At 39.9% G+C, this 12,455-nt stretch overlaps 1 protein-coding gene across 3 annotated transcripts in view; it reads right to left on the reverse strand.

Annotated features, from left to right (window-relative positions):
- Positions 1-623: 623 nt before the first annotated feature.
- The window catches only part of LOC141275451 (kelch-like ECH-associated protein 1A), a 59,418-nt gene continuing 47,586 nt past the window's right edge, over positions 624-12,455 (reverse strand). For 2 of the 3 annotated variants that reach the window (XM_073686387.1, XM_073686388.1), the window contains exons 7-8: positions 9,943-10,119; positions 4,861-6,093 (exon numbers count right to left, since the gene is read on the reverse strand). In XM_073686387.1, the coding sequence (XP_073542488.1) occupies positions 5,927-6,093; positions 9,943-10,119 (344 nt within the window). In that variant the 3' untranslated portion in view covers positions 4,861-5,926. Of the gene's footprint in view, positions 2,725-4,860; positions 6,094-9,942; positions 10,120-12,455 lie in introns of those variants that run through there. The other variant, XM_073686386.1, reaches the window with a different exon arrangement.

A 12,455-nucleotide genomic window follows, 5' to 3' on the forward strand; every position in this document is an offset into this window, starting at 1 on the left:
TTATCCATGGGTGAGCTGATTTTCTGTGGACCCTGACGGGTCTCACGTTACTTTCTCATTATAATCTATGGTGCAATTCACATGTCCATTTTTTCCGGCAGCACGGATGAAAAGGACCAATACTAGTCTATGGGTCCATGAAAAACACGTAAAGCACACAGAGGTATAGGAGAAGCTTTGTAATTTATTTCTTTCTTCACCCATCTAGAAAAACACTGATGACACTGATGGTAAAAACAGACACACAGACCACACTGATGGAAAATACTTCTGATACCGGTAAAAATTTTTCACAGATGTGTGAATGATGCTTTAGAGGAAGCTCTGAAGGTTAATTCATGAAGCCTGGATGTGACGAGTACTAGATTTCTGGAATTAGGGTGTTGTTCCAGGTATTTATTCTAATTACCACATTTGAAGTCGGGAACATACAGTACCGATGTGTCAGCAGACCAGAAAACATGTACGTATGTCAGCAATTCAAGGGTATGTGAGCATTTCTATTGGGCACTTTGGAATGCATAAACACGTAGAACAAGTACGGTAATATAACAAAAGTTTGGACATAAGACATGAAGTATTAAGAATACAACGTTTATTACATATTTACAAATACAACTGGCTGTACATTAATTACATTTTTTACAAATATATTTACATTTATAGCATTATTTTTTCCATTATTTTTTCCTTTTGGCACAAGCAAAATAATACCATTTTTTTTCAAAATTTAATTACAGCAGCTTTACAATTTACTGAATATATGTCACTGACAATAATATTACATGATATTATCTAATATGGCAATATGAACCTATGCACACACAAGGCCATAATTTTAGCAGAGGTACGCTGTCCAACAACATGCTATACATGTCCAAAAGTGGACTCAACTTTCTAATCCACTAAAATTGCAGCAAAAACTGCATCAAAACATTCTGATCGAGATTAAAGGGGTTATCCGACAACAAAAACGTTATTTGGTTGTTGTCCACATGTAAATTAATGAAACTTGCTAATGTACTTTAATTCTCAATACTGCACTCTTAATAATCTTTAATAATAATAATAATCTTTATTTTTATATAGCGTCAACATATTCCACAGCAATTTACATACATTATCATTATCATCTAGCAGTCTTGTTCTAAGTTCAGATCCGATCTTATGATCCTGGCTAAGTTATTTAGATAAACCAGCCCCCTTCTGTGTCTGCATGTGTCAGATCGGCACCATTAGAGATGTGAATTAGGGCCGACAGGTCAGTATTCTGAATTAAAGTTAACAACTTTTTATATCGCTAGACAACCATGTGCGAAATATGTGAGTGACGTTTTACTAAAGTACTAAAGTGTACACATTTTAAATTGGCAAAGATATTGGCTAAAGTAAAAATGATGTCACCATTGTTGGAAAACATCTAGTAAACTGTTGGGAGGCATATATTTATAATTATGAATACATGTCTATCATAATCGGAAATGTTCATTACTTAGAAAAAATATGTAGCGTCTACTTGCCTCAGGCCCTTCTCACGTTACATTATTTATGATTATCAAAATGGCATAGACAACTGAGAGCACCACTTGGGAAAGGGCCTCCTTCCTTCATTTGAAACCGAGGACTGGCGAGACATGCTCAAATATCCCTAAATGGCAGACACTCACAAGCACAGCAAAAATGTTATATTTTTTTTCCTTTTTGTTGCAATAAATATGTGTTCCTAACAAATACTAAAGTGATAAGCACCTTTTACAAAAAAAAATTGGGACTATAGAGACCTGTTTAAAGGAAACCTGTCATCAGAATTTTATACCGCTAATTAATGGCATTTGTGTAAAGATTCTTTAATGCTGATTAAAATCTTGCCTTGGTTCTAGTATTTCGTTTTGCCATTCTGTCAATTTTCCAGGGTTTAAATTATATGATAATAAGCTGCAAGTGCAGAGGTGTGTGACAATGCACTTACAGCTCTCCTGTCTCTCTCCCTATTACCTACCCACTGTCTGCTTTGAGTCTTTGGTTGACAGGTCACTCTTGTTTCAGCCTCCCCTGTCTGAGGTTTTGCACATGCATCTCATTGTCTGGGCCAGTGCAAGCGTAATAAGTTCACAATTGCTTTGCAAGAGCAAGACAATCAATGTGAGCATGCACTGCCCCCCCTGTGAGGAGAAGATCCTACGCTCTGATGGCAGTGGCACGAAATCAGAGATAGGAAGGAGGGTCACTAAAACAAGATTGATCTGTCAGTCAAAGACTGGAGTCCTGCGGTGAATAGCTCAGTGTGCAATGACAGAGGTGTTTGGAGCTCGGATCATGAAAGTGTTTGCTGGATTTCAAAGATGTCGACGTTGAGGTCACCCGGCTGGAGCAGTCAATCAAAAGGAAAGATGTTTTTTCAAATCAAGATTCGGTTACTTGGCCAGTATACCGTACCGCCCAGGTGACTCAGGGAAACAGTTTTCCACTCACAGAGGTTTTACTTTATAACTCTAGCAAGTCCACCATGCATACTTTAGCTACAAACTTCATTGTAATGGTAACATAATTTCCTGCAGGAGCCTGGGATTACCTTATTAGGCAATTTTCTGATGTCAGGTTCCCTTTAAACTTCACTTCTGAGTACCAATTTAGAACCACCCACACATGATGCACAACCTTGCTCTGCTGAACTTTCTCCTTGTAGGGCCAATTCACAAATGCAGTTTTTGATCAATTCAGAACCTGAATTAAAATAAAAACAGTGTATATTCACCTCATACAGATTGTTGCCAGCAGTGACGCAACATTGTTGTGTAATATGTTGGGTGAAGCCAATCAGCGGCCCAGCTCATCAACATTTTGTCAGGGCAGACGCTTTCTCTGGCTGCAGCCAGAGGCTGCTCACACTTGTGTCCACCCTGTCTTTCCAAAGTAATACTGGAGATGCCAGTGGGGATGAGGTATGAAAAGGCAACTAACAATGCTGTCCACTCTGTATCTGTGATCTAATACTGGAAATACCAGGAGTGTTGGTGTTGAGGTAAGAAGAATCTTCTCACACTACTGTCCACCATGTCTAACTGATTTAGCACTGGAGATACTAGGAGTGCTAGAGTAATAAGAGGCTGCTCACACCTCCCAAACCATGTCTTTCTGATCACTGGGGATACCAGGAGTGCTGAGGTAAGAAGAGGCTGATCACACTGCTGTCCACACTGTCTATCTCATCTAATACTGGAAATACCAGAAGTGCTAGATTAATAAGAGGCTGCTCACACTGCTATCCACCTGTCTTTCTGATCTACTACTGGAAATACCAGCAGTGCTGAGGTAAGAAGAGGCTGCTCACACTGCTGTCTACCCTATCTGATCTAATACTGGAGATACCAGGAGTGTTAGAGTAATAAAAGGCTTCTCACACCTCTTCCCGTGATGTCTTTCTGATCTAATACTAGGGATATGAAGGGTGCTGAGGTAAGAAAAGGCTGCTGTCCTTCCCAGTTGTTTCTGAATACTGTGTAGCATCTTGAGAATATATGATATACAGTGGTGGCCAAAAGTATTGGCACCCCTGCAATTCTGTCAGATAATACTTAGTTTCTTCCTGAAAATGATTGCAATCACAAATTCTTTGGTATTATTATCTTCATTTAATTTGCTTGCAAGGAAAAAACACAAAACAGAATGAAGCAAAAATCAAATCATTGGCCAGACAAAAGTATTGGCACCCTCAGCCTAATACTTGGTTGCACAACCTTTAGCCAAAATAACTGCGAACAACCGCTTCCGGTAACTATCAATGAGTTTCTTACAATGCTCTGCTGGAATTGTAGATCATTCTTCTTTGGCAAACTGCTCCAGGTCCCTGATATTTGAAGGGTGCCTTCTCCAAACTGCCATTTTGAGATCTCTCCACAGGTGTTCTATGGGATTCAGGTCTGGACTCATTGCTGGCCACCAAAACATCAGGGAACCTCTGCCATGTTTGACTGTAGGGACCGTGTTCTTTTCTTTGAATGCCTCTTTTTTTTTCCTGTACACTCTATGTTGATGCTTTTTCCCAAAAAGCTCTACTTTTGTCTCATCTGACCAGAGAACATTCTTCCAAAATGTTTTAGGCTTTCTCAGGTAAGTATTGGCAAACTCCAGCCTGGCTTTTTTATGTCTCGGGGTAAGAAGTGGGGTCTTCCTGGGTATCGTACCATACAGTCCCTTTTCATTCAGACGCCGATGGATAGTACAGGTTGACACTGTTGTACCCTCGGACTGCAGGGCAGCTTGAACTTGTTTGGATGTTAGTCGAGGTTCTTTATCCACCATCCGCACAATCTTGAATTGAAATTTCTCGTCAATTTTTCTTTTCCGTCCACATCTAGGGAGGTTAGCCACAGTGCCATGGGCTTTACACTTCTTGATGACACTGCACACGGAAGACACAGGAACATTCAGGTCTTTGGAGATGGACTTGTAGCCTTGAGATTGCTCATGCTTCCTCACAATTTGGTTTCTCAAGTCCTCAGACAGTTCTTTGGTCTTCTTTCTTTTCTCCATGCTCAATGTGGTACACACAAGGACACAGGACAGAGGTTGAGTCAACTTTAATCCATGTTAACTGGCTGCAAGTGTGATTTAGTTATTGCCAACACCTGTTAGGTGCCACAGGTAAGTTACAGGTGCTGTTAATTACATGAATTAGAGAAGCATCACATGATTTTTCAAACAGTGCCAATACTTTTGTCCACCCCCTTTTTTAGGTTTGGTGTGGAATTATATCCAATTTGGCTTTAGGACAATTCTTTTTGTGTTTTTTCATTGAAGACAAATTAAATGAAGATAATAATACCAAAGAATTTGTGATTGCAATCATTTTCAGGAAGAAACTGAGTATTATTTGACAGAATTGCAGGGGTGCCAATACTTTTGGCCACCACTGTAGGTTATCTCCAAGATACAGTAGCAGAACTTCCTACTACACGTGATCACAAGACACCTGTTCTATTAACATTCTATGACAGTTTTCTGTTAGTATAATAAGACATTGTCCATTTTAAGGTACTTTAATTGTTACCTCCCTAGACTAAACCATATGTGATTTGCTATTGATCGATATTTACGAATTTATTCAAAATTATATTTTCTTTATTTCTTCTTTTTTATATTCTCATAGAGCCACTTTAATGTCTTCAAGGATCAATGCATTGTGGGAGTTCAAATGACAGCTAAACTGTTAAAGGGTACCTAACATTTAATATATACCTTATGAGGTATCATAATAATTAGTGATGAGCGAGTATGTTCTGTTAACCCTTCGGTGAGCATGCTCGGGTGCTCGCCGAGTATCTTCAGCGTGCTCGGCCGTTATGTTTTAGTAACACCCTGCGCATGATTTGCAACTGTTTAACATCTTTAATACATGTGAGAAATGCCTAAGAAACAGACATTCCTCACATGTATTAAAGCTGTCAAACAATCGCAAATCATGCACACGGGAGTGATTCAAACATAACACCCAAGCATGCTGAAGATACCCAGAAAACACCCGAGCATGCTCGTAAGTCTCGAGTAACGAGCATGCTCGCTCATCACTAATAATGATGTGTACAAGGGTTTGATTAGTGTAGGTCTGGGTGCTAACACCTCTGCTGTTTTCTAAAAGGAAGGGACAGAAGCTCTCAGGTAAGGGAGGTGTTCTTTAGCTTCTGTTTGTCTCTGCTTCTGTCTTCTCAGAGAGTGGAACATGTGGTATACGGATTCATAGAAAATCTACTAACAGACATGTCAGACGTTTTATAGGTGTGTAGCTAAGTTACATGTGACAAAAAAATAAATCTAAATATTGGCCTGTTACAAGCAGCAAGCAGTGGCACTCGGAAAGCAGCAATAGATCGGAACGGAAAAAGTTAATAACTGAAAATAATTACATTCTAAACTTTCAAGATGTTATTCATGAATTCTCATCAATGTCTTTGACAATATTTGGACAGGGCTCCATGGTTACTGCTACACCCATACCGCTGCACCCTACGAGCATTTCTGCCACTTCTGTCCATGTGTTGCTTTTTGGGCAATAACATTCTACTGAAGATAGAAAACCTTCTGCATTAAAGCCACCTGTGGAAAAAAGTATATACAGATATTACAATCTATCGCTTTTAATTAACCCTTTCGGTTACAGCAAGTAGTATAAGTAGAATAAAAATAATAATATAACAGCAAAGATTATTGTAAGAACAATTGTCTTGTGCTATTATTGGCACTGATAAATGCTTAATTTAACATTGTATAGTTTGTGCGACTATTACATGGAGTATAGTATAGCCCGGATGCCTTATAATATTACAGGTCATGGGCACTAGATTCTGTAATGGGACGTTGATCCAGGGAACTAGTCTGATTGCCATATGTGGAGTCCAGAAGGAATTTTTCCCCTAATATGGAACTATTAGCATCTGCTTAATGGGATTTTTGCCTTCCTCTGGATCAACATGAGGTTGATCTCAATGGACTTAAGTCTACCTTCAACCTTAACAACGATGAAACTATGAATTGTGCTAATTAATCTAATAATCTTTTGCAACAGCTACTTTCACTCCATAGAGGAGCCATACATAAGGAGCTTCAAAAGAGGTTTAGGCTTGGGTTGCATAGTGACTTTGGCCACAGCACACACTGCACAGCTAAAGATTGCACTTTTATGATGCTACATTGTACCATATAGAAAATCAATGTGGTCACATAGCGATAAACTAATTGCATATACCAGTAGGATTAGATTTCTTGAGATTTGCTTTATTGATGGTAGTGCAATTATCATCAGTATATTAGTCCAATCTTCAGACATCAATACTGAAACAGTACTCGGATAAGACTTAGACAATGCTGCAGATATTTTATTTCAATGAACATAATCTGAAATGTTATTAATTTTGATTGCTTGTTAGGTGAATGTAAAATATACTGAACAATTCATGCAACAAGATGAGAATTGTTATAGCCAGGCCACATGAAATCATATTACATAACATTACGAAGGAGGCCAAAGCAAGCATTCAAAGGTATAGGAACGATACCCATGCTTTTGTTCAATATGCAAACTCTACGGAGGGGCAAACTGTGTCTATGGATGGTCATCCCAACATAATGTGATCCTGCTCTTATCTTGTGATTGTGATCTATGGATGACCCCTATACATAGTATACTCTGAGAATAATTATTACACAAGTGAGGATTTTTACTATATCATCATTTTTATACAGATTTTTCGACTCCAGTGCTGTATAAGCCTGAATGCTGATTGGATGAAGCAGATCAAGTAATGTGTATTTGTGTAATGAGGGACGGTGAGGCCTAAAGATACAACATCCTTTATCAAGGTGTGCAGAACTATGAAGCTTGTTTTCCTCAGGCAAAATGGGCCAAAAGAGATTTATGTGATAAGTCAAAAATTATTAAAAGTCTTACAGAGCGATGCAGCAATGCTAACATATTGGGGACTGATCACAGGACCATCAAAAGTTTTATTGCAAATAGTCAACAGGATCACAAAAAACATGTTGCGAAAAAAAGACACATTAACTGTCAAAGACTTGAGAAGAATCAAGCTTGAAGCGACCAGGAACCCATTACCCTCCAGTGCCGACATATTCCAGAACTGAAACCTCCCTGAAGTGCTCAGAAGTACAAGGTTTTGGCTTGTGTCGTCCTTTTCTGAGACCCGTAACGTTTTCATTTGGGGCTGTGTGATGACTTATTTTTTGCGCCCTGAGCAGACATTTTTATCAATACTATTTGGGGGTAGATGCAATGTTTTGATCGCCTCTTATGGCATTTTATTGCAATGTTGCGGCGGCCAAAAAAAGTAGTTCTGGCTTTTTGAATTTTTTTTCTCGTTACGCTGTTTACCGATTGGATTAATTTATTTTATACTATGATAGATGGAAATTTACAAATGCAGTGATATCAAATATGTGTATTTTTTTTAATTGTTGTATTTTTAATGTGCCAAAAGGGGATGACTTGAACTTTTGTGTTTTTTTTTCTTTCATATTTTTAAAAACTTTTTTTCTCACTTTTTACTAGATTTGTTAATTCCCTTAGGGGACTTGCATCTGCAATCGTCCGATTGCAACTGCAAAATTGGCAGTATTTGATAAATTGCCGATTTTGGAAGTTTTCCCACCTACAAAGAATGGAGAGGCCTGTAATTTGTATTGTAGGTACACTTTCACTGTGAGAGACAGAATCTAAAAATAAAAACCAGAAAATCACAGACCTGATAGTTTTTCTTTAAGAAGCCCTCCTACTCTGCACTTATTACCTGTATTAATTGTACCTCTTTGAACTCATTACTTGTATAAAAGACACCTGTCCACACACTAAATCAATCAATCACACTCCAACCCCTTCACCATGGCCAAGACCAAAGAGTTGTCTAAGGACACCAGGGACAAAATTTTAGACCTGCACAAGGCTGGGAAGGGCTACAGAACAGTAGGCAAGCAGCTTTATGAGAAGGCAACAAGTTTTCCCACCTACAAAATCGGCAGTGTAGTAAATACTTATTTTCTCCACAGTAGCAGTGCACCAGCTAAAATCACAATCTCCTATGAATGGCAGCCATGGGCTAGCTTTCACAAGAGGATAGTAGTGACAGGCACGGGGGTCACTAGCAGACCCCCCGGCTGTCGTGGCAACCCATCGGCGCCCCGCGATCGAGTCACGGGCATGCCAATGGAAGTGTGGAATGGTGTGCCGTGCCTGCTGGTGTGTGTTAAATGCCGCTGTCAGAGATTAACAGCAGGATTTAACAGATTAAGAGCCGTGGGCAGAGCTCCGCTCCTCCCGCGGCTGTTAAAGGCACATGATGACTGATTGAATAATGGGTTAAAGATTAAAGAATAATGACATGGTCCCCTACCTTACTTTCCCTAAACTCTATTGAGAACATGTTGGCCTTTCTTAAACAGGAGATTTATGGTGAAGAATAGTACATCTCTCTGATCAATGTCTGGGACGGTGTGGTTGGTGCTTCCCAAAACATTTATCATCAGCAGATTTAAACTGCCAGACTCCATGGATGGAAGGCCTATGACTGTTATTGTAAAGTAGGGTGGCTATATTAGATGCTGAAATTTTTATGAAATGTCAGAAATATATTACTGGACATTTTGAGCTGTTTGGTTATTATTATCACTTTAACAGGTGAAAATAAACAATTGAGATGGGAAAGTATACGTTTTTCATCTAGTTACATAATAATTTTGCGTACTAATAGTTGCCCAATAATTCTGCACACACAGATATTCCCTAAGAAAGACAGAATATATCGCTGTTACTTTCTTAAATATTCAGGTTTACTAACGTTGTGGATTGACCGACAGCACTGTAGTTGTTTAATGATAAAAATAATCATCAAAAACACAAATTGCCTAATAATTCGCAACACAGTGTATATGGACAATAATGTACTGTTAGCAATATCATCAAATATGTCATATGCCTTATCCTCTTTGTAGTAAATGGCAAGATGTTTACTAAGTGATGGCTACTGTACTTTATTTTTCGCTATTTAGTTTAAAATGATGAATTAATGACCTATGGCTATATACGGTATTTCAGCATTCTTCTGGGTATAAAACGCATTCTACATTGCACGTGATCTCCTTATATTTTTCATTGTAAATGTTTATTATGGAATTGTTTAATAACAAAGAAAATTGTTTGAAATTTGAATGAAACAAAATATTAAATTTTTATTCCTTTGATGTAAACTTTTTTTTCCCACAGGAATGCATAATTCTACTGCATTTACAGAATTCACCTTTAGAAGCAGCAATGTATGAAAATTTGGAAAAAAAATATAAAATAATTGTTAAGAGATTTCTAAAAAGATGCCCATTTTCTATACGAGGCTTCTCACTGGCAATAATTTTTAATCATACAGTCAATGAAATACTTACCAAGAACATAAATCTTTCCTTGGTGCATAGCCAGACCATGTGCACTCCTTTTGTGTTTCATTGGTGCCACAGACTCCCAGTAATCATGGTCTATGTTGTACCGTTCTACAGTGTTTAGCTGAATATTGCCATCATATCCTCCAATAGCATATAAATAATTGTCCAGACACATAACTCCTGTAAGAGGATATCATTTTAATATTTTAGGTATGGGTTAGCATAAAAATGGAAATAGTAGGTACGACTCTTAACCTCTCTACTATCAGATAAAAAACATTTAATTATCATATAATGATATAACTAATAATGATAACTCTTAGTTACATAGAGAAAACATATTCTGGGGCACTATACAGGTATCTCCAAGAGCCCTGGTAACAAAGCTGAACCTAATCCCACGTATATTTGTACATCATGGTGCCAAGTGGCCAAAACAGCTGTTTGTCAATATCACATTTCCCCATTGTGGTTGTTCTTTGAGAATGAATACCAAAATGTGGAAAAGAAAAGATACTTCCTTCAGTCCCATTTTGCATATCTGACGCAAAAATGGAACAGTGCAATATGTGTGTGAATGAGATTCTCAAAATGTATTTACATGGATCGGATTTTCTGTGGTTGATCTAAAAGGCATTCTATGAAATGCATCACTGTTTGGACCGTACCAACCCTGTTTTGCATTTTAACTCAATTATCTCTGATATTTAATAAGCACCAGGAGGGCTGAACTGTTTACTCTTCTTGACGTCTACCCAATTCTAGGCAATAAAGTGCTTTTAAGCCCCAGGAGAACCATGAAGACTACAAGATTGGTGAATGGCCTCATATCAAAAGTGTTTATTAATTTGTTTTGTAAGAGCTAATTTCCATCTTAGACATTAATAGCATATCCATAGAATATGTCATAAATGTCTGACACATGTGGCCCCTATCTTGATATTTGAGATCCCCTAAACTCTCTTCCTGTTTAGTTATATGACCATTGTAAATGAAAATGTGGCCACGGATGTGCTACTCTCTTAATCAACTTTTATGAATTTCAGACACAGGCCAGAACACTTGTTTGGCTGTATCTGGAACTCTGATAGAAGTATAAAATGGGAGCTGAGCATGCATACAAGGAAGAATGAGGGTCAGTGGACCTCTGTTCTCATAAATAAAAAACCGACTCTTTTGGTGAAATCGCATCTATCACACATTTCTTCCATAGTCTGCAGATGTGTGGCGCCCCTGCGGGTTCAGTCGCCACAGAGGTACTGCATCTCACCCAGAGGTGTGGTATCTCACTCTCAGGTAAGGAAGGAGTACTGCCCGGGACCCTAACATCTGCATCCAACACTACACTGCTCCAGACCAGCAGGAGGGGCAAGATGCGTCGCTTCCCTGCTGAGCCCTGTCCCTGGCTGGAGTGGGGGAACTAAAGTAGGGGGAACCATGTAGTGGGTGTGAGTGGAGGAAGAAGTTCAGGGGAGCACTTGTTAGGGATAGTATAAAGAGAGAAGCCATTTTGGGAGTGCAGACAGTCTGAGAGGAGAAGTACAGGGAGCAGGAGCTCTGTTCTGGAGGAGGGCCTAGCCAGAGAGGCCCAAGACTGAGGAGAGAGAGGAGCAGGAGAAAGGCTCCAGGAACGTGGAAGGGACCCCAGGGGTACTGGTAGTGCTGGAGGCCACCCGTACGCCCGAATCTACCAGGAGGTGGAGGGGTCAGGTCGCACAGAGGGGACCGGACCCTAAACTAGCAGAGTTCTTTAAGCCTCAACTAGGAAACCGGAGGCTGCAGTATTTCAGGTACTGTAGCCAAAAGCCACATCTAATCACCAGAAAGGTGGCCATAGAGGACCCAGGGGACAGAGAAGACGTCGCCCGGCAAGGTCCGCGGCCACTGGCCTGAGACACTGGGTGTGAGGCGCAGGGAGACGGCCAGAAGGAGCACACAGAAGGGAGTCCCGTTACGTACTCCAGAGAGACCTGGGAGTTTGCTGAACCCCTCCCTGAGTAAGCACAGGACACCATGGGAAGTTACTCTAGTACTGGTAACTGGAAGTCTAAGAAACCGTGAGTAAACCCTGAGGACTGCACCTTACTGTCTCCGTGATCATTATCTGCGCCATCACCTGCGCCATACTGCCCAGCATCATCCACAACATCTACAACACTTACACTGCCCTGGAGCTAAGCTCTACCTGTGGAGAGCTAAACCAACTCTGCTGCATTCACACCAGCTCCAGAGGTTCTGCACTGCAGCGGCGGCTCCATATAGCAGCATACCACAGGTGGCATCACAAACTGTATATAAAGACTTTAATTCCCCTGTAAATATTCCCCTTTGATTGACCGCCCTGGGTCACGGACCGGGTCACCGCCACTGTGACATCTCCCCTAGCAATGAACGGCCCGGTACCGAGTACCCCAGGCCCAGGGGGCGCGTCAGATGCATGAAGCTGAGTAATTAATCCATTTTGTTGTATTGCCCATCTTGTAATAATGCTGATTTACATCCTGTATTTCTCTGTA

The sequence above is a fragment of the Phyllobates terribilis genome, unplaced genomic scaffold (genome assembly GCF_046119375.1).
Source record: "Phyllobates terribilis strain yellow unplaced genomic scaffold, ASM4611937v1 Scaffold_1__5_contigs__length_1240528914, whole genome shotgun sequence".
NCBI classification, from domain to species: domain Eukaryota; kingdom Metazoa; phylum Chordata; class Amphibia; order Anura; family Dendrobatidae; genus Phyllobates; species Phyllobates terribilis.